The following is a 23,077-nucleotide window of genomic DNA, read 5'->3' as shown; positions in this document are numbered from 1 at the left end:
GAATAAAACAATAATAATTAGAAAATAAGATAGAAAATCACTAATAATATAAAATAAAAATAGAAAAAATACGAGGAAAATATTTTACAGATAACGATAAAATGATAAAAGTAATAATCCCTTTACCAGATCCATTATAAATCTTCACCATCAATCAATTACGTGCGTTCTGATATTATTTGATCAATAAATACAAATGTATATCATGGTGTATATGATAAATATTACGCGTATGCACGTTAATGGTTTCACATATATAAATACAAACATTTATCAAGACACCTAAGGCTAAATGTCAAGTAATAAACAAGGATAAAATGATTGAACAAATTATTTTTATTGTCTCTTTTTTTTCCCATAAACTGCCAAAAAATCTCTTAAAGAAAAAATAATGGTCAATGTAATTGTAAGAAATTTCACAGCGACAGATCTCAACCACTATTTGTAAAAGATCTACACGCGATAAAATAAATCGTTATTATTACTTTGTCGATCCGGTTCATAAAGGGACATTTTTATTTTATCTAAGCGAATGTAATACGGTAGCACACTATGGCGACAATCAGTCACAGTTTTTCTCACGTGAAACCATGTTGGAAAATTGTCGATGGTTGCTGTACGCGTCGCGTTTTTATGGGTGTCATCCACACACGATCGACGAGCGATCTCGCGTACCCCTCAGATTTCGTCTATTATTAGCATATTCGCTAATTGCGTGCGGTGTGTTTTGCGTCGGGACATATTATGCAAAGGGCAACACCAAATATTGCGAGGAGAATAACATAGTGGGTTGTGTTCAGCAGCTGATGAATCGGTACAACCGATGCCTTTACATGATCCTGTCGACGTTGCTGTCGTGCATCCGACACGCGGAATTCGAACGAGCCGTGGCTATCGCTCGCAAATTCGATGATTTAATACGACATTATAATAATTGGTGCACCGATAATAAACGAACGAATCCCTATACACAATGGTTGATTATATCAGTGATTTTCGTCTCTTGGACGTCCCTTGGCATAGCAATAGTACTTGCTAGTCCTACACCTTTGTACATAATTGCGTTACAAATCATAATGCGAATTACATTCTCGATAGAGGTTGCGAAATTTTATTTCCTGCATGACGCATTGTATCGCAGATTTTGCCGCATCATTGGACTGTGTCGCAAACTGACTGGTATCAAATCATCAAACGATCAATGAAACTAGATTACTAAATTAAGTCAATCTTAAAATATTGCTTCCGATGATCAAATACTGATTTTATAATAATTATTCATGTAAAATTAATGCATGTTTAAAAAGCTAGTATAACATCTAGATGGAATGGATTCTTTAACTTTTTGTGGGGCCGTTTCTGTTTATTTGTATATTTTTCGAGTCACTAATTACGAATTTGAAATCAATCTTGAAAAATTTTAAATAATAGTTAATATGGCAGATTATTTATGAACCTTTTTATTTCTGCTCAAGTTAAACTTCAGTTTTTTTGGTTACTATTTAATTTCAAATTTTCAATTTTCTTTTAAATGGATTAATGCAGTAAACTGTTTAATAAAATCTGTTTATAAAAATTATTTTTGTTCAAATTAAGCCTAATTTTTTGGATTACTGGAAATCTGAAGTTAAATGTTATAAATTCAAAATGGCCGAATAAGCATGATAAATTGTAGTAAATATTTATTTTAAATTACACAGTATCGATAATTTTCATTTCGACATATATTGTAGAAGGTATATTCTTAAGTAATACCTTATTTAAATTTCGTGTCTTTATTTCCGTTCCTGAAATATGCAATTTTGAAACTTCATACTTACTTTCGTTATATCTTATTTACATATTGTATTTATATTTGCTCTTTAAATAAATGCGTAGGGGAAGTGTTTCCGCCTCACCCCTAAAAAAAAACTTAAACACTTACCTAAATTGTTTTTTTACAATAAGAAATGCTTATTTCTATACTTTTATATCAAGATTTTTCAGTATATCAATAATCAAAATTTTTTTTTGACATTAAGTTTTAAAAAATTTTCAATAAATTATATATTATATAATAAGATATGCTTAGTATTTCTTTAAATTTTTAGTTCTTTAATTTTATTTACAAATTTTATATTTTAAATAATTAAAATATTTTTTGAAAAAGTAAAAGTAATAACTTCTGACAAGTATAAATTATATTAATATATATGTTTTTAGCTAAATGTGACGGAAATATTTAAAAAAAAAACAAGAAAGAAAAAGTGGAACATGTATCCCACTTTTGCTCCGCAAAGAGTTAAACAATTTCATCGTAATATTATTCTTGTAATATAATTTTAATAATAAACTTTTTTCACATAGGAATTGGTTTCGGCATCAATATCGGATCTGCAATTCACATTAATCGTCTTACAATCTCGAATCTTCAACAATTGCACAGCTGTTTGATGGATGCAACACATCATTTGAATTCTTATTATAGTCTGCAGTTATTTTTTTGGATCGTGTGCATGGAAATGGACATCGTAACGTATATTTTCTTTATTTTATATGAAATAAGAATCGCCCTGGCTTGCATCCAATGTATTATATTGTTATATTTTATACTTCAACTTATCTCTATTTGTCGCATTTGTCAAGTAACATGCTATCAGGTACGTATATCTGATGTTCTCTCTAACGAGCAAAATGATTGTTTTAATACCAATTTTAATAAAATATTTTAGGCAAACGCATTGGCCGACACGATATTTTTAATGAAAACTCCCACATTCAAACAAACCGAATTTTCAAGTGTGAGTAATTATTTTAATGCATCTCTTTCTCAAATCGTCTTTACTGTTTGGAAAAGACAAATTTTTAACTACTTTTATTCATTTAATAATTAAGGGAGTATAATTAATATTTTGTCTTAATATAAAGTATTATAAACATGTGTACATTTTCGCAATGTTTTTTTTGTTTTTTAGGAAAGGATCGACTTGGGAATACGTATTCGAATCTATCCGTTACGCATTAGAGTCTGTGGTTTATTTAATTTAAATAACAGTCTTGCATTCTCGGTAATTGATATTTTTATAATCTATTGATTACTAAAAACTATATAAATATATTAAGACTATTATAATTATGTTGACAATTCATATTTTACAAAAAATTGAGAAATTGAGAAATTTCGACTATTTAAAGGCTCAACCAGAACTAGAAAAATGATTTTTATTTAAAAATTTTTTAATTTTAGCAAGATTAAAAAATTGAATCTATCGAGTATAGGAAATTGATTCAACAAAAATAATTGTTTTCTTTTATTTAATGCAGTTTTTTGTTTTTACAACAAATTACTTTTATCTGTTTATCATTGTTTATGCATTGTTCTGTTTATATATAATTAAATTTGATTTTTAATAATACATTACCCAAAACATCATTCAAATAAAATTGAAGAAATTATCAAATGGAAAGATTAAGTTTGTTAAATCAAACTTTAATCAACTTATTCAAATTATTCGTTTACTTAAATAATGTGGTTATAAATCGAAAATTAATTTCTGCAATATCGATTTCTTGAAATATAGTTTGAATATCAATTTTCGAATAATGTGATATTATTCAATGTTTTTATAAAGCTACTTATTAATATTTATATATTTTTATATAGATGTTTGGTATTACACTGACATATGTGGTCCTAGCTTCGTCCATTCATTGAACTTAAATGATAAGCTAAACGAACAAATACGAGAAATAAATAAATAAATAATTCCGAAAAATCTGCGCTTAATATATAAATTTCGACTGCGCTTAGATTTTAATAAAATTATACAAGATGTATGGCTACAAAGTTCCTGGACGACTAAATATTTTGGTAAATAAAGCATTTTAACCCTAATTTAGTCAAGTCAAATTTCGATCTTTAAATTCCCAAATTTTTAACATCTACAGAAACTTGACAACAGCAATAAAGGAAGAAAAACAGAATAGATAAAGTTTTCCAGGACCCTGTAAGCAGAAATTTAATATTATTATTTCTTAATGTTTTTATTAACATTAAACTATTCATCAAATTATTAAACTCTTAATAAGATAAAATATTTATATTCGAACAAATAAATATTAGCATATTTGTAGAAAATGTTATGATAAATCTTTTTTTTCTACATATTAAAATATATAGAATGTAAAATGTAAAAATTAAAAATATATGAAAAACTTACCATGCAGTAGATTATATGTAAAAATATTACCAATTGATTGGCCTCCAAAAAAATAAAAGTTAGATATTGCTGACATTGCTAAAAGAGAGCTTGCTAATATACAATGAAATCTCTTAATATTTTTTGAGGATAAATACATATTCTGTATTTTATGATATTGTTTGCTTTTGTCAATTGATATCCCTATATTTTCGATCGCTATTCCAATAAAATTTAATAATGACCAGATAAAAATACTTATTTGTATTCCATGCCATAGAAGAACAAAAGCAAAACATAAAAATGATGCAAACAATTTTCCAAAACACCCATTTAACTTTTGTAAAGGGATATAAATATATCTGAAAGAAATAAAAAGATCAATTTATTATAATAATTAAAAACTCTTATAAAATAGACATATAAGATAGAATCTTATCGATTGTTAATATTAATAAATATAAATAATTAATAAAATAATGTATATCTAACAAATAAGTTGAGACATAAGATCTTAATTACATATTTACTTTATAAGAAATTTGTATAATCCCCTATCGAAATATTTCCACATGTCAGAATATAAATGAATCCTAGCTATACATTTAGGTGGCAGTGGTGCTTTTACATCATCTAAATTACATAAAGTTTTGGAAATCCCATAGATTACAACATATTTGTTCAGAAAGAATTGTCCCATGCAATATCCTAATCCATACAATGCCCAAGGATTTAAATTTTGCACAACCTGTAAGAGAAACAAATAAAATATTCACTTGCGCAAATATAATACAGATATACATATTTATGCATGAATAAATTATTACCTGAGGATGGTATTGTATAGCATTTACATAAATAAAGTGTAGCAAAAATTCAGTGAAATATAACCAGAATATATATCTAATTAAATTTAGCACAAAAGCTTGTAGTTTTTGGCAATTCCAATATCGATGCGGTTGATTAATCTAAAAATGTATTATTTTATAAACTTTTTGTCAACATTACTTTCTATGATATTCATTATTTGAAAATTTAACATGATAATACGATTGTAAAAATCATACATACAGATTCAACAAACTCTTGATACAAAATAAGTGGCCCTGAAAATAATGTGGGCAAGTATAAACAATATGCTAGCTTCTGAATAAAACTATTTGAGTGGACAAGTTCCTTGTCAATGCTATCCATATTGTGACTGATGCTTCTTAAGTGTATCCAACAGATTGTTAGCGTCAAAATATAATGCTGTTCATCGTCGAGGCCTAGCCAACTTTGAAAAGTACCATTTGGTATTTTTAATATATGTATTACAAATAGGAAGGAAACATGTATTAACCATGCTACGTGCTTACTGCATTTATATGTTATTATGTGTAAGAGACTAGGTTGCAATAGTATACACAATGTACTTAACGAACCCATATAATAATACAGAAAAGCTGTAGACGACAAGATATACCAAGAACACAAAATCTGCAAAATTTTTGAACATTATTTCCCTAAATCAGGCATAATTTTTTCAACAAGTTACCTTGGAAATATAAATGTATTACCATGATGTTACTATTGACTTTAATAATCTGACTGAAGAAATGATGGATAAAAATACATGGTATTAGTTTGTTTATCAAAGCAAGCCATACACGCCACTCCTGATCAGAGATATCTCGTTTTCTTCCAATCCAGCTCCATCCTCTATCGAAATCATTGTACGCATCATAATAATCATCAAAATCTGAAAGTACAAGTTGCATGAAAATTTAATATCATTAAAATATAATTAAAAATATAATAAAATATAATAAAAATATAATAAAATATAATAAAAATATAATTAAAAATATAATAAAATAGGATTATAAATTTGTATTAAATAGACTTTTTATGTCTTACAGTTATTCGATAAATAAAACTCGTATGCAGAATAAGAAATGGCACAGGACCACGCAAGGAAATAAAAATAGCTCTCATAATTGTTATTATATTTCATAGCAGTTGATAAATTAATTATGTAATGAAAAGAAAGATTTGTTTGGCATGCATTTTCCGCAGGTTCGTCCTGTGTTTTTGTTTCTTTGCCTCCACATGTATCTGTTTATCCGCGTCAGTCTCACCAACTTGATAATCCTGAAACCCTGAAATATCCTGGGTTACGTTCCAAAACTTACTCCTTGGACTAGAGTATCGTTCGATTGACCAATCAAAGGAGAGTGAAATTTTTTTTCCTTTATCTTGATTGGTCGATCGAAAGTCACTCTACTTTAAGGAGTAAGTTTTAGAACGCACCCTGGACGTAAACAGAACGAAATTGATGGCAAATTCGCAAATTTATAGGTCTGGGATTCAATTATATCTTCTGAAAAATATATCTGAAATTTTTTATTCCTCTATCCTCGAGATTTATGACATTTTCAAATGAAATAAGTTGATCAAAGTGCGATCAAAAATAAAAAATATGAAAAAAATCTCTGATTTTCTTAAAAAAACTCAAAAATAGGATTCAAACTTCGAATTAGAGATTGCAAGAACTTCATATTTTAGAATCAAAATAAATTTTAAATTTTAAAATCAAACAGGATTCATTTCATATTTATATTAATTAGATTCAAGATCTATTTTTAATCAAACTCGTACATGGCAAATTGGGTTCGATTGTTTTTGGAGAAAATTTGCTTCACTAAAAAATGTTATTAGTTGCAACCTTAAACTCAATTTATACCAAATATCTCTTCCATGTTAATATCTCGTTTTACTAAAAAATAATTAAAACTATGTTCCTTATATCATTATATATAAGAAATTAAAATTTAAATATATAAAAAGTATGATTTACAAAAATTTTTGGATTATTACAACGCATAAATTTTATGAAAATTATACTTTTATATATTTAAAGTTTTTGTCATTGCATTCATATTCATTTCATATCAAATCACTTATTTATTTTTACAATATATATTAAAATAATAGTTGATTATATAATCGATAATGATAAAATATAATCGATTATTTAAAGAAACACGCGCATAATTATTAAGATACAACTGGAATGCCAAAGATCAGACATTTCAAATAAAATATTAAAAATTTTATATTATTGTATTATCGTTATTAAAACTTGTTGCTAATATAACAGAAACGAGAGAGGAAGAGAGAATCAACTATGAAATTATGCTCAACAAATTCTGTTGCAACTAAATTCTAACTCTGTTCTAGAGTCTTAATTTGAGATATGTTTCACTATTTTTCGCTGATAGTGTGCAAAAGCCATATAAAAATGAGAAATGTTTTGTACAATGCCATTGTAACCATTATCACAAAATAAATTTCACTTCAACAAAACATATATGTTACAAATCAATTTATATCAGAACTGCATTTGCATCACGATTTATACATGCACAAAGTATCACAATCCATCACACATGATAGTTCAGTTTCAACAATCAAAATTGCACTTCAGTATTACATATGATGACAGATGTATGACAGAAATCAATAATTAATGATGTGTATTCATAAAATCTTATCAAATCTTCACAAAGCCACCTTTTACCACAATGTAGTTCCGTACACATAGCCATTTATTGTAGTTTGTTTATTATATTTGCACTAATATTAAACGTGCATATTAAACTTTGTAAAATCGCATTATGATTTTATATTATTCTTCTAATTTTTTTATATCCTTTAAATTAGTCGCGGTCGCTTTAACATGTAAATCACTTCAATTCAAATTCAAGTGATTTACATATTGATCATTTCGAACAAGAATTTACTTTTGCTCTAGTACGTTTCGTCAAGTACGAAACATCTTGATATTATCAGCTGGGTGGTATCGCTTTGGCAGTTTGTCCGAATCCTAAGTTAGGCCTAGTACCGAACCATGACATTTTCCATTCTAAAGTCTCCTGAAGTAGACGTTCCTCTTCTGGCGAAAAGTGTAATAATGTCGCCACCGCCCTCGTTAAATGGAGAGCCTTGAAAAGTTAATATTACATTGTTTATTTATTATCGAAATAGAATGTAAATTAAATCAAAATAAATATGCACCTCGTATTCTCTGCTAGTGAGGAATTTGATAAGAACATGCTTGAGATATTTAAAATTAACGTCATCTTCTCTCGAATTATTATGCTTGGCAGTGACGGTTTTAGATGAACTCGGGTTCAGAATGGCGGCAGAAGCTTCAGCATCACTATCCAACGACGAGGACGGAATTTTCAACTCGCGTTGAAGTGTTTTTTTCATATCGGTTAACCGTTGCTGCAAAACTTTGATTGTCTAAAAATGAGGAAAAAATTAATAATTAAATTGTATGATTTATTTAGATAGTTGATAGAATAATTTTGTGTGTGTGCTTATGCATGTATACAGGGTGTCCCATTTTAATGTCCCACCCTAAATAACTTTCTTATTTTTAATTTTAGAAAAAGATGTTTCAGACAAAAGTTGTATGGTTTCAAGGGGGACATAAGGTGGTGTCATTAGTTTGACCTTGAATAGTTACTTGAAGGTCACGTGAAGGCCACTTTCAATTTTTTAAATGGAATCGCCTAATTTTTATTACATATTCTTGCAGCTCATCTCGAGAGCTTTCCAAAACACTATAATTAAGTTAGTTTTCATTAAGTACTTTCCAAGTTATGAGGCTTGAAATCATTTCTTAATTTTACATAAACCGTAAAATATCTTGTAAAATATTCTTTTTTCGATTATCTTACCATAATACTTTTATGTACAAAATAATAAGAGAAATCAATTGGTGTAAAGAAAACACATAATTGTTTCGAAAAAAAAAATGTAATTGTTAATTGCAAATTACATTTTTTCTTTCGAAACAATTATGTGTTTTCTTTACACCAATTGATTCCTCTCATTACTTTGTACATAAAAGTATTAAGGAAAGATAATCGAAAAATGAATATTTTACTAGATATTTTATGGTTTATGTAAAATTAAGAAATGATTTCAAGCCTTATAACTCGGAAAATACTTAATGAAAACTAACTTAATTATAATGTTTTGGAAAGCTCTCGAAATAAGCTACAAGAATATGCAATAGAAAGTAAGGGGTTTTATTTAAAAAATTGAAGGTGATCTTTACGTGATCTTGAAGCAACTATTCAAGGTCAAACTAATGACACCACCTTATGTCCCCCTTGAAACCATACAACTTTTGTCTGAAACATCTTTTTCTAAAATTAAAAATAAGAAAGTTATTTGGGGTGGGACATTAAAATGGGACACCCTGTATATAGGGTGTCCCAAACTTAACGAATCAGCCGTTAATAGCAGATTCCTGAGATCATTTGGAGACGAAAATTCTAATACCAAAATGTTGAGGAAGATGTAGTTTCGACGCTACAAAAGACTTAAGTCTGGGACACCCTGAATAAGTAAACATGCGCACATATATAAATAAATGTAAGAAATATTATGTAATCATGCAAGAATCAAGTTATTTTTAAAATAATCGCTCAATAATTGTATCGCACATATTCTGCCTAGGTCAAATTGAAATTATCCTCTACCTTATTTTTCTCGCTTAATTGTTCTTCCAGATCTAACAAATTGCTTTTGAGTATTCTTTCGTTTCTTTCCATCTTCTCCCTGTTACGTTCTGCTTCTTCCAGTTTTGCAACTTTTTGCTCGAATTGTTTCAATGTGACCGCTGCTTGCTCTACTTCTTTCGCTTTATCGACTAGATGATCCTCCAAATTCTCTACTCTACTCTGCAGTTCCATGTTCTCGATCTCCTGCTGCCGATTCTCCTGCTTCACAATTTCTATGTCCTGAGATACCTGAGCGTTCCTCAATAAAGCAGCATCCTTCTCATCCTTTTCCCTCTCGAAGGAAATTTGCAGTTCCGCTGCAGTTGATCGTTCGGATTCGAGAATTTCTTGCAGACACGCCAGTTCTAGACGTAAAGAAGAATTACTCGATTGTTCCTTTTCCAAAGACAATCGAAGATTTGCTAACTCGTTAGTAACAGCACTAAGTTTGCTCGTCGTATTCTCGAGATCTGATTTTAGTTGAGTGATCTGTTTCGAGGAAGATTCCTAAAAAACACAAATATAAATTCATATAAATTGACATTTAAACATATAATTTTTCTAACAATTTGCATTCATACCTAATTGACGACATGGTGATGTTACTCTTTTTTAAAATGAATATTTTTATATGTATAAATATGTATTTGTTTATTTGTAATATTCTTTAGTAATAAAACAAGTAAATGTTCTCATGATATGAGAAAACATTTAACGATTGTATATAAACATTTAACGATTGTATATATATCTAAATTTTACTTCAAAAAATTAAAGTTTATGTATGAAGTCTCTTTTGATTAAATAGTTAAAATAGTACAGTTTCAATCTTAAAAAAATCTTTATTTTAATAATTATTTAATGACTGTTTTTTAAGCAATTTTATACGATTGAGAAAATACAAGAAAAAAATAATTAAGGATAAAAAAATTGTAAAGTAAATAATATTATTCTTAAAAGCTAAAAATCATACAGAACAAAGTAAATATAAGTAAAATAAAGAATATTTTCCTTATATTATTATAAAAAAAATTTTGCATTTTAAATAATGAACTCATTTATAAAATATTATATTGTTAACAGCACAATTAAATAAATATATAAAATATCTTATAATTATTGCTATATATAGAGAAGAGAATTATTTTTAAATTAAAAGTATCTATGAATAATATATATATATATGTGTATATATATATATATATATATATATATATATATATATATATATATATATATATATAATTCATAGATATTTTTAATTTAAAAGAGTAATTCTCTTTTCTCTCTGCTAACTTATAAATAAAATGTAACTTTTTCAATATTTCTAGCACAAAAATATAAAGCTATGTAAATAATAATAATAATGGCAGAAGAAAGCTAAATCTATATTTATCTATATTTATGAATAATTTTGTCTGAAAAGTTTATTTTAAAATTTTATTTCAATAGCAGACATAGGAATAATTCTGAAATCAATTTTCTGAATTCCATAGTGCAATTGTAACGAGGTATCGACAAATCATTCGGGAATAAAAATTGGTTGAAAGAAATTAAAAATAGGTAAAAAGCAAAAGATTGTGTATACTTGTTTTTCCTTCTTTATTTCACAAATAAAATATACAGAAAGTGCAGTCATACATAAAAATGTGTGTGTATTATTTTAGCATACTAACATTAATGTACAAAGGCAATGTACAAAGGAGGGTATACTATTTTCAATACAAGTGAATCTGTTGCGTAATTATGTATATATTTCTTTGATATATAGATCTTCTCAAAACGCTCGAATAACTCACTTAACATGCTTTGAATAATAATAACTATATCGTTAAAAGTAATAAAGAATTTCTGATAAGGGCACGTGCACGTTACTGAGATAAAAAAAAATAAAATGTGCATCAAGCAAGAAGCATCAAGCTTCTGAACAACATGCGACAATAACATGAACATTATCGATTAACATGCGCGTACGCGCGTATATATACAGAGTAACCGGAAATTAACGAATCAAAGTACTATAGACTCACTTAAATTTTTATATCTCAAAACTTGAAAAATTGTAAATTTTATTACTTTATTTTTTGAGAAGTTTTCTGCTATATTTTGATTCGTGAATTTCGGGACCACTCTATATATATATTTTGTATTATAATAATTATATGTATTTGTTAAAATTGTATGTAGTTTTTATATCAAAATACGAGATATTTTTGATATAATTTCATATGTAATTGCACACACAAACATTACAAATATATAAAATATTCAAGAACAATTATTACTAATCACCTAATAATCTTCATTATAAACTGTATAAGATTTTGAAAAGATGGGGAACATTAAGAAAATTTTAAATATATCATATTTAATGATTGATATATTGCAAAAGTTATGCAAATGTATATCTCCTATTTAGAAAATAGAATTTATCAGTCTTATAAAATTTAATAATCGAGACAATCGGTCGTACATTCCAAAATAACGTGCGGAAGTTAAATGTACCAAAAAATTTAACAAAAATCGAAAACCATCAAAGCTTCCAATTTATCGTCAACAAACGTGTTTAAAAAATATAGATAATAACTATGTATCTCTTATAATATATTAAGACAAGAAGATATCAGACAAAAAATCTCTAAAAAAAAATGCAATATAGTCTTCGACAAAAACAACGGAAAGTAATATATTACATTAAAATTATTGCATTCTAAGATCGCAATAATACTAATAAAAAGAAGTTTAATATAAGCAACGACGAATTTCATATGTTACAAATAATTCAGCCCAGTGATCATTTGTAACAAAACCTACCAGAAATGATTTTACATCAGAATTTGGAAAAAATTTTCGGTAAGAGGCAATCTAGTCCATGCACTTTGTCACTACATGTCGCGGTAACTCACAATTTGGCGTTTAAATTCTTCCACCTCGTCATCGACGTTGGCCCGGAGCTCTTTCAGTTCCGTAGCCATCTCGTCAATGTCCTCTGTCATGCGCAAAAGCTTAGCGTCTTTTGTCGCTATAACAATATTGTTCACCTCTATCTCGGCCTCTAGCTGCTTGATTCTCTGTTTAAGCTTCTCTTTCTCCTGCTCGACTTGTCTGCGCTCCAGCCCCTCCTCGCCCACTTTCCTGCTAAGTCTGCCAACTTGCGTCTCCAGACTAGAAATCTTGCCCGACCAACTGGTCTTTATGTCGGAGAGATGAAGATGCGCCTCCTCCAACTTCCTTTCCAACAATGTCCTCTCGCGCATTAGATCGGCTATTCTCTCGTCAACCGTCACTTGGTCGTTCGTCTCCAGAGCGATCCTTTGCTCCAGCACGAACACCTTGTCCTTCAGATGACGCACCTCCTCCTCCGTCTGTGCTAATTGACAAGAAAGCTGAGATCTCTCTCGCTGCGTGGAATGACGCATCTTCTCCATCTCATCCTGAAATTGAACAAATAATTATTACGCTGTTCGCTGGGCTTTTTACTAGGATATATTTAGCTTTATTTTTTTTTTCATATAAAGCCTCCCCGGCAAGTCTCATCAAAGCGACAATATGCGAATTAAATTTCGCCAAATCAGAAATAAGAGATAATATATATCATTCCATCAGACGAAACAGCAAAAATACGAAAAGGCAAACGAAGAGCAGTATTTATGAGATCTGACGTTCGTCAATATTTCTCGAATTTTTTAAATTAAAGTTAAAATAACAATTATATGTTAAAAATATAATTCCTTTCCGCAAAAATTAATTGAGTTAATATAACTTTTTGTATAGTAAACGAAATTTCATAAAAGTACAAAATCATAAAAGAGAAGAAGAAGACAAAACAACTTTGTATCTGAAATGATGCCGCACTTAAGTGTGTAATACATGCATTATTGTCAGGTAGAGTTCGTTTCAGCCTTTTTTATTCAATATTAAGAATTTATATTCCGAATATGTTGAAGCAGGCATAAGCAAAGAGGCTGTTGCATGATCATTCTAGCGTAAACGAACAGAATAGCGGCGAAGCCTTGAAAACGTACCTCTAGCATCAGCGATAGCAGCAACGAATTAGCGGAAATAACCGCCTAACTCTGATCTTCGATGCTCTCGTTTACCAAAGTTTTCCAATCTTCATGCGTGCGTTGTATTCACAGAACTTTTTCATATCACTTTTAACAACGCTACCGTTCCATAACTCAAAGAAATTGCCTCCCATTGGATTTTATCCGGCGAATATCACGCGAATGTATATATATGGAAAATATATATCCATAAATCTCAAAAATGAGACCAATTATTCATGCAAGAACATCAATTATTTTTTACCAAACAGGACAATTAATATCACTTCTTAATAATTTACCAAACAGGACAATTAATATCACTTCTTAATAATTTACAAATATATTCTTTTTCTCTCGAACACACCAATAATACTGTAATAAATTAGTCTGAAAGTTTTCCAATTAAGAGATTGAGAGGACAGCGAAAGCAAAATATAGGGTGTCCTAGACCACCCGTACATCCCTTTTCTTTCAAAAACTAAGCATTTTAGAGAAAAATGTTTCAGACAAAAGTTGTTTGGTTTCGAGGGGGCCATAAGATGGTACCATTGGTTTGACCTTGAAGAGTCATTTGAAGGTCACGTGAAGGTCACTTCAATTTTTTTAAATGGAATACCCTATATATTTTTGCACATTCTTGTAGCTCATCTCGAGAGCTTTCCAAAACACTATAATTAAGTTAGTTTTCATTAAGTACTTTCCGAGTTATGAGGCTTGAAATCATTTCTTAATTTTACATAAACCGTAAAATATCTTGTAAAATATTCTTTTTTCGATTATCTTACTATAATACTTTTATGTACAAAATAATGAGAGAAATCAATTGGTGTAAAAGAAACACAGTTATTTTTAAGAAAAAATATATAATTGTTAATTACAAATTACATATTTTTTCTTCGAAACAACTATGTGTTTTCTTTACACCAATTGATTCCTCTCATTATTTTGTACATAAAAGTATTAAGGTAAGATAATCGAAAAATGAATATTTTACAAGATATTTTATGATTTACATAAAATTAAGAAATGATTTCAAGCCTCATAACTCGGAAAGTACTTAATGAAAACTAACTTAATTATAGTGTTTTGGAAAGCTCTCGAGATGAGCTACAAGAATGTGCAAAAATATATAGGGTATTCCATTTAAAAAAATTGAAGTGACCTTCACGTGACCTTCAAATGACTCTTTAAGGTCAAACCAATGGTACCATCTTATGGCCCCCTCGAAACCAAACAACTTTTGTCTGAAACATTTTTCTCTAAAATGTTTAGTTTTTGAAAGAAAAGGGGTGAACGGGTGGTCTAGGACACCCTGTATATGTATACAGGGTGGCCCCGGACGTTCCGGCCAGACTTTGGGATCTTATAGGAAATTTAATTCTGAACAAAAAATTTCATATAAACATGGGTCGAAAAATGCTTCCTTAAGAAGTTATTCTTAACTATTCGTTACTCTATAAGTTTCAAATAATTTATTAAGTTTCTTTTTATTTCATTTTCTTTTCACCTTCTACTCTTCCTTTCATTCTCCTATAATAATTGATTTAAACAATACTGTTCAAAATATCATTAAGCACAGTCAAAGCGAATCTTCTGCATTAACTTGTGCGTTAAATCAATCACGATAAAATCCGTAACACGGATATGAGAATTTGACTATTGTATGTATTCTTTCTACCATGCAAACAGTCAGAAATTTAAGAACTCGAACGACAGCCAAGTTCTAATACAAAACCATAAAAGTCACCTCCTTACGACTCGACATCGCGTTCTCAAGATTTCCAGAAGTTTCGAGAACTCCGCTCTTATAAAATAACCGAACACGCGCCTGTGGAACGTACAACAATCATTTTTATCTCATTTGAAAGATAATTTAATTTTCTACAACTTTTGTTTCGGTACTTTTTGTTAAAAGACGCATATCTTCCATGATATTTGGAAAAATGTGTAAAATAATCACGATTTGAGAGATTTTTGAACGATAACTTCTTAAGGAAGCATTTTTCGACCCATGTTTATATGAAATTTTTTGTTCAGAATTAAATTTCCTATAAGATCCCAAAGTCTGGCCGGAATGTCCGGGGCCACCCTGTATACATATAAAAATTATTAAGAGAGAGAGAGCGATAAAATACTAAGAGATAATAAAGTTGTCATGCGATATTACATCTAAGAGTTATGGAACTCACGTAATTTTAATTTGTTTTTTTTTTTACTACAGCAAGAGTCACATGTAATATGTATGTTATGAGTTCATGTTTGAGCGGCATGTCAATAATAAAAGGTGCAGAGAAAACTAGAGCAACTGTGACGAAACAAAAAGCGAGGTAATACTCAAAAACATTAATACAAATACAAAATATATATATAAAAATACGTGATATATAAATATAAAATCCCTTATTTCTCTCTTATTCCGAATATAAAAAATCCCTTTTCACAAACAAGCGTGCTTAAAAAATGCGCCAACTCTAAGCTATCAACAACCACTTATATTATGTACTACTTATACTACTTTATTATAAAAATTATATTTTACTCATATATTTTATTTCAGTTTACATCATCGCGTATAAATATTATTCGATTCGATTAACTGTGGAAAAATTAAAGAGAGAGAATTACATTTTAAATTAATACTCTTAGTAAACACTGCTTATTTTTTCGTGCGAAATCATTTAAAGGAAACATTTTTTTAAGTTGCGTCAAAATATAATAGTATATAATCGCTTTAGAAAAATGTGTACATAAAATATATGCGCTCGTCAATGAACGATTATACAAGGAATTACTCCTATGTACATTTTTTAATCTCTACATTTTTAATTGATATTTTTATACGCCAGTCCAAAAAAATACATAATAGTACAAAGAAATATAAAGAATTGCTTCTTATATATTTTAATATATAATATGTTTCATTGCTTAAGTCAGTTTTTCCTGTAAAAATGGTGATATTAGAAAAATGCACCAAATGAGAATATTCTATTCGAATCTTGTAAAAAAATTCCTTGATCTTCCAGATATTTTTGTTCAAAATTCCAAAAAAGAAGAATATTTATAAAGATTTTTGGCGCAATTTTCTAAAATAAGTTTTTTTTAATTATGTGCGTTTCCTAATGTTTTCCACTAAATTGAAAAAAATTGAGTAGCTTTCATCAAATGCATACATATATTTATCTAATTCTAAATTGTCAATCGGTATTCAACTCTAAGTCGTCCAATCGTGCGGAGCTTATATTGTAATTGGATGATGTAATAATTTCTTAATTGGGCAATGTTTAAGCCTTGCTATAGTCCGTTAATATATTTAAGATCATCTCAAGTATGGCTTCTTAAGTAAGGTCACTTTAAAATTCCACATCCACATTTTCAGACCTTATTTAAGACAATCTTAAATTAAGAATAGATCTTCTCTCTCTATAAATATGGATCCTAATTTGAATGTATTATTATGTGGTCAAATATAACAGGCCAGCGCGCACGCACGGCATAAGAGAAGTGCTAATTAAAGAGATGCAAGTCCCCACACACACATATGTTCCCGCATACGCACATACACAGTGTATGAATTTAAATAATTTATTTCATCGATTCAGATGAAAAAATTTAACATAAAATAAAGCATTATTAAAACAAAATATTTTAGATAACAGTTTTAGACAATAATTTGAAAAGAAACATGAAATGATAATATTAGCTTGATCTTGAGAAGATATATAAAGATCATCTCTTAAAAGTTTTTAATAAAATTCGCATTTTTAATATAAACCCTTGTCGAAAACGATGTTGAAAAAAGTTTTCAAATTTTTTGATTAAAACCTTGTTGATGTTAAACAATTTTTTAAATTACTCTTTGTGGAATACGACTACTGATCGATCTAGCATGTATCATGAGAAAATTTTACAACTATATTTGCCTCTGGATGCATACATATGTGACAGACAGAAAACACACAGATAGAGAGTCACAGGTTTAGAATTATTAAATACTAATACTATGAGCAAACTTCATGAAGTCAACAAATCCGATTTTTGTTTGTTGTGACATGAGTGTGCGTGTGTGTGTCACAAAAATCAGATCTGTTATTACTACAAGTATTTAACGACTCCAAATTTATGACTATATGTGTGTAGTGTGCACTCGCATGTATATAAAATTATAAACAACTTCTCATAAAAATAATAAATAATCTTTCAGTGCCAATTAGACATTTCTCTTCAAGAGCAACTAAATTTAAATTTAAGAATTTTGCCAACACAAGATTCAATATAATTTAATCCGCTCAATAAAGCGAATAATTGTGAGATAAATGAAAGCTTATTTGTTAATCATGTCATGTAATACAAAAATTTACGGATGATGTGATGGATGATTCATATTAAATACACATTTTGCATTTTTTAATCGTTGATGAGATATATTTAAAGCCTATGTTTTTTTCCATGCTTAAAATATTGTTCTCGATTTGTTATTACAAGTCTTTTATTTGTAACAACAATATAATTTATGCACAATCAAAATTTGCAAATTGTTTTTTAAAAAATTGTATTCTATTAAAAAAATTTTTGTATTATCAGAAAAATGGGATTCTACCAGCTTTGATGAATTCTTTTCGCTTGCATAAGAAATACTGTACTTTACAATTATTATTAATCAAATTGCATATAATTTTTTTGTGTTTGCAAAATTCTAAGATTTAAAATTAATTATAGTTTTAACTATTTCAATGCTCAGTGTTGCCATATCGTATTTTAAAAAATAACATCAAACATATCACTTATATAAATAAAAAAGCATATAATTTATACTAATAAAATGCTACTTATGCTTATTAAAAAATTCAATTTAATTTAAATTATAATAAATTAAATTATAATATTTGTATAATAATTATATAATAATTGCATTTGTATAATAATAAACAATGTATCCCATAAAAAATGCTATATAATTATATTTATAAATAATATTAAATATAAATAATATTAAAAATATTATAAAATGTACAAGACAAACAATTATTTAAAAAATTAACAAATCGTTTATATAAATAAATTAATAAATTCGAACAAATATATAGAAAGCTTTAAACTTAATTCAACCAACTTACTTGTATATCATTTAATTCATCTTCATATCGTCTGAGACGGGAAACTTCTGTCTTCAAGCTTTCTATTTCCGCTGTAGCAGCTTTCAAATGATACGTCTTTTCCTCTACTTCCTGCTCTTTTGCCAATAACTGCAAAAAATTATTACATACTTAATCTAACTTGTTTCAATAATATATTAGAATTAAAAAATTATATACAGGTTGCAAAAATTATAATAATCAAGTAACAGATGCAAAAATAAAATCGTAAATATTTTATAAAAATTTCATTGTTTTTATTTATAGAATTCAAAAATTAATAATAAAAATTAAAAATTAATAATGCTTTAGCATTTTTTAAATTTTAACAAATTTTAACGATTTTGTCATACATTATTAGATTCATTTTACTAATAACTAAAATTAAATATGTAAAAAAATTAAAATAAATATACTTATTTAAAGAAATTTGTTCATATTGCAATATCTAATGTCCCAATTTTTTATATACAGAACCAATATACAGAATTCTGTTAATATATGTACATCTCTATATAGAATAGAAACAGAAAGTCATAAATCAATCTCTCCTACATATATTATTATTTTAATAACACATACAAGGTGTTTAACTTTTGCCATCTCCTGTGTTTGAAAACCTTCCAGCTGTTCTGCATCTTCTTGAAAGCTGTACAACTTCTTTTTATATTCTAAAACATAATGAGAAAAGATAATACACACACACACACACACACACACACACACATACACATAACACAAGATATGCTCGAAATAGAAGTCATCAGAAAGAAGTGTTTCCTCATTCTTTTCAAGATATGAAAAAGTTTTAAAGTAATTATAAGATTAGAAATGTATGTTTAGTAAATATAATAAAATGTGTTGTTTCAAAGTTTTATCGATTAAAAACAAAATATTTGAGAACAAATTATTTAAAAAATTTTGATATGTTTATTATACATATATAAGTTTGCTTTAACTAGTCAGCTATCTAATCTTACTTTGCTTACTATCTGATCGACTATACTAACCTGCTTTGTCTAATTAATTAAATATAAAGATTGTCAGTTTAAAAAATGCATTCTTAATAAATGATTCATAATTATTAGAACTTTATATATTTCGAAATGTGTAGAGTAATAATAATCATAATCCCTAAACTAGTATCTTCTATTTCGAAACATTATGTACAGAATGAGACACTTGAAATTACCACATTGATTTATATTAATGTTATTAGATGTAGAGGAAAATGGGTTAAACTAAAATTAAATGATTTTAAGGAGAACATGAAAAGAATCAAACAAAAAATCCTTGTTAAATCTTTTTTAAAATAGTTTTTGAAGCTATTAAAAAATAATTAATTGCAGTTTTAGTGCATTCATAAAATGTTAATCTTTTATTTTTCCTTAAGCAATCATAAAGCGTACTAAATAACTATAAAAATTATTACAGTATATCCTTGTAATAATATTATACTCTAATAATATTTAAAGAAGAAATTTATTGCTTTATCATTATACAAAAACGAAATTATATGAAAGCGATAATTTTTTCGAACATTTTAAATGTTAATCTTCTCTCAAAATACATAAAATAGATGATAAAGAATCTGCAATGTATATACTTATATTATTATTGTATATGCTTACTATTATAATATTATTGCATAAAGTTACATTGAAACAAGATTATATAAAAATATAAAACAAGAATGAATTTTTCAAGGAGAATCAATTTTCATTACATAAAAATATATAAATATATACATATTTAAAAAGATTAAAAAAGGAATCTCTATATCAAACATTTACTCTTTATACATAGGATATCTGATCATATATATGTGCATGTGATTCCGTAAAAATTCAACATGTACATTTCAATTATATTTTATTAATGAAATCTAATTGATTAAAAAATTAGTAAATTAAGCGTTATCAAAACTTTTGCAGAAGGAGAAAGTTAATCCATTTTAGTTTAGGAATATAATGGTATTATACTTTTTAAGTAATTATTACGAGACACTCTGTGTTTATATATGTGCATATATACATGCATATATACATGAAAGGATGGAAACACTAATATCTTAGAAATTTGATTATCTATAAATACCTTCCGCATCTTTAAGAGCATGCTCTAAAGATTGTTTCGCTATTTCTATCTTTTTTATCTCCTCTTGTAATTTCCGTTTTTCCTTCTCCTGCTTTTCTACGACCTTCTTCCATTCTTTCTCTTTTTCAAGAAGCCTGACTTTCCATTCTTCTTCTTGTTTTTCCATTCGCTTCAATACTTCTGCCTCTTTCTTTGCTAAACGTTTCCGCCACTCATCTTCTTTATTTTCAAGCTTCTTCATATCTTTTATAGTTAACTGTATTCCATCGTTAGGCTTGGGTTCAAGACTATTCTCTCCTTTTGATGAAACTGATGGCAACGGAGATGCATTTTCTTCCCTCAATCCATCTAATGATACCTGAGAACCGCTAACACTACTTGTAGAACCTGTCTGTAACAATAATAATATAATCAATCCTAAAAGAGCTGTATAATAAAATTATATAATAGCTTTATATTCTCACAAATAAATTAAATTAAAAGTATATATTATATTGTTTACAATTAAAAGTTTTTTTTTCTATGTTTATAAGTTTATAGTTTTGTGTATTTTCTCTATATCTTTTTTATATTTTCCTTTTACGATTTTTATAATTTACAAAGAGACACTTCTGAATCTTAAAATAATATATATCCAATTAAATTAAATGTAATTTAATTTAATTTTATATGACTATTTAAATTTAATATTTAATATTTTAATATTTTATGACTATTAAATATACAGGGTGTCCCAGACTTAACGAATCAGCCGTTAATGGTAGATTCCTGAGATCATTTGGAGACGAAAATCTTAATACCAAAATGTTGAAAAAGATGTAATTTCGGCACTACAAAAGATTAAAGATTACCAATCGGCGTTCCGTTCTCCTATGCTCAGGGACACAGCGCACCAAGGGGCCCGCGTACAGCGCGATAACATCGATATCGATAGAGGGATGAATATAAAATAAAAAATTTTGGTATTAGAATTTTCGTCTCCAAATGATCTCAGGAATCTACCATTAACCGCTAATTCGTTAAGTCTGGGACACCCTGTATATCCAAATTAAATGTAACTTAATATTTTATAATACACGACTGTCTCTTTTATTTGATTACATTTGTGCAAATGTGAGAAAAAAGATTTAACAGGGCAATTCCTCCAAAGCTGAGTCATCGAGAAAAATCTATAAAATTTCCTCAAGGAAAATTCACCAAGCAAAATCTGAATCGAATGAATATTTACCTGAGACGCATGCTTGGAATTTATGGAGCGTATACTCCCGGCATTTCTGATAACGGTGGACACGTCACTCCCGATTTCCTCGCGTATCTTGTTCTTCAAGGTAGCGAACATAGTGCGATTAGCGCGTTAGGGCCGCGCTAAGGAGCCAGCACGCGGATAACAGGTGTAGCGAGCACCACCTGTCAAATTGTGGCACGCGACGTCGGGTCGATGCAAACACCTCGCACACCCGCGTTTGCGCTGATTTACGATCGTCCACCTTTACGCTGAATACAAAGGTACGAAAAGGCACGATTGCCTCATTTTCCAACGCTCACGTTCACTTGTCGTCAATTCCACGATTTCACGGGGTCATTACTGTCACTTACGCGCATCGTTCGTCCCGTAACGACACCGAAATCGTGCAACTCTCCGCACTCGTCAAACACGAATGATCGTGTCGACTCCGAGCCATGACTCTGATCACGGATTTTTAGGTAATAAGATTGTTAACCCTCTAAATTTTATTTAAATAGGAAGTTTTCCATCAGAAAAATACGTCAACGCAATATGTCACGCAATTGGTTATCGAGTGGAGAATTTTTAGAGTCCTAAAAAAATGTTCCTATTTGATAGCCAATAGGGTGACATTTCGTTTATGTGTGTCTCTTGCTAGAAATCTCCCTCGATGTCGCTTATTGGCCGATTCAAAGTAGGATTCTCTGATTGGTCAATAGTGAGTTATTCTAGAAACTGGTAGATATAGGGTGATTTTCATTTAGGGCTCGTTCCCACTGAGCGCGTCACGCGTCGCGTCACCAGCGTGAGCCAATCAAAACATCCCATTGTAATA

At 28.5% G+C, this 23,077-nt stretch overlaps 3 protein-coding genes across 5 annotated transcripts; 1 reads left to right on the top strand and 2 right to left on the bottom strand.

Annotated features, from left to right (window-relative positions):
* Positions 1-590: 590 nt before the first annotated feature.
* Positions 591-4,146, top strand: LOC145975031 (uncharacterized). The gene is made up of 5 exons (XM_083105171.1): positions 591-1,179; positions 2,347-2,639; positions 2,712-2,780; positions 2,955-3,047; positions 3,644-4,146. Exons 1-5 carry the CDS (start codon positions 591-593, stop codon positions 3,692-3,694), a joined length of 1,095 nt encoding a protein of 364 aa, XP_082961297.1. The 3' UTR covers positions 3,695-4,146.
* On the bottom strand, positions 3,294-6,300 carry Rasp (protein-cysteine N-palmitoyltransferase Rasp). The gene is made up of 7 exons (XM_083104371.1): positions 6,078-6,300; positions 5,738-5,919; positions 5,250-5,657; positions 5,006-5,146; positions 4,709-4,926; positions 4,200-4,540; positions 3,294-3,984 (listed from the first exon to the last, which is right to left on the bottom strand). The coding sequence occupies exons 1-7, from the start codon at positions 6,172-6,174 to the stop codon at positions 3,899-3,901; spliced, it is 1,473 nt and encodes a 490-aa protein (XP_082960497.1). The 5' UTR covers positions 6,175-6,300; the 3' UTR covers positions 3,294-3,898.
* A 1,230-nt stretch (positions 6,301-7,530) lies between these two features.
* On the bottom strand, positions 7,531-22,750 carry LOC145974504 (uncharacterized). 3 transcript variants are annotated; one of them, XM_083104370.1, is made up of 8 exons: positions 22,246-22,750; positions 21,018-21,404; positions 19,503-19,591; positions 18,903-19,031; positions 12,646-13,173; positions 9,719-10,246; positions 8,238-8,468; positions 7,531-8,164 (listed from the first exon to the last, which is right to left on the bottom strand). In XM_083104370.1, exons 2-8 carry the CDS (start codon positions 21,256-21,258, stop codon positions 8,009-8,011), a joined length of 1,902 nt encoding a protein of 633 aa, XP_082960496.1. In that variant the 5' UTR covers positions 21,259-21,404; positions 22,246-22,750; the 3' UTR covers positions 7,531-8,008. The 3 variants fall into 3 exon arrangements, with proteins under 3 accessions (XP_082960496.1, XP_082960494.1, XP_082960495.1); XM_083104368.1 differs by having other exon boundaries at positions 21,018-21,408; positions 22,246-22,748; XM_083104369.1 differs by having other exon boundaries at positions 12,781-13,173; positions 21,018-21,408; positions 22,246-22,747.
* Between the last annotated feature and the right edge of the window lie 327 nt (positions 22,751-23,077).

This window comes from Camponotus vicinus, unplaced genomic scaffold (genome assembly GCF_025532165.1).
Source record: "Camponotus vicinus isolate PSW18456_S1 unplaced genomic scaffold, iyCamVici1.0 SCAF_7, whole genome shotgun sequence".
In the NCBI taxonomy this organism is placed as follows: domain Eukaryota; kingdom Metazoa; phylum Arthropoda; class Insecta; order Hymenoptera; family Formicidae; genus Camponotus; species Camponotus vicinus.
This window is presented reverse-complemented; position numbering and strand designations above follow the sequence as displayed.

What these genes read in the sequence shown, in the direction of transcription:
- LOC145975031 (XM_083105171.1), top strand. Translation starts at nt 591, where the DNA reads ATGTTGGAAAATTGTCGATGGTTGCTGTACGCGTCGCGTTTTTATGGG. An exon ending in GTCAAGTAACATGCTATCAG is followed by an intron (nt 2,640 to 2,711) that starts GTACGTATATCT and finishes AAAATATTTTAG; the next exon opens with GCAAACGCATTGGCCGACAC. An exon ending in AACAAACCGAATTTTCAAGT is followed by an intron (nt 2,781 to 2,954) that starts GTGAGTAATTAT and finishes TTTGTTTTTTAG; the next exon opens with GAAAGGATCGACTTGGGAAT.
- Rasp (XM_083104371.1), bottom strand. Translation starts at nt 6,174, where the DNA reads ATGAAATATAATAACAATTATGAGAGCTATTTTTATTTCCTTGCGTGG. An exon ending in GTTTTATTTATCGAATAACT is followed by an intron (nt 5,920 to 6,077) that starts GTAAGACATAAA and finishes TTGTACTTTCAG; the next exon opens with ATTTTGATGATTATTATGAT. An exon ending in AAGTCAATAGTAACATCATG is followed by an intron (nt 5,658 to 5,737) that starts GTAATACATTTA and finishes AAAATTTTGCAG; the next exon opens with ATTTTGTGTTCTTGGTATAT.
- LOC145974504 (XM_083104368.1), bottom strand. Translation starts at nt 22,356, where the DNA reads ATGTTCGCTACCTTGAAGAACAAGATACGCGAGGAAATCGGGAGTGAC. An exon ending in TGGCAAAAGTTAAACACCTT is followed by an intron (nt 19,032 to 19,502) that starts GTATGTGTTATT and finishes AATTTTTTGCAG; the next exon opens with TTATTGGCAAAAGAGCAGGA. An exon ending in TCACTAGCAGAGAATACGAG is followed by an intron (nt 8,165 to 8,237) that starts GTGCATATTTAT and finishes TAACTTTTCAAG; the next exon opens with GCTCTCCATTTAACGAGGGC.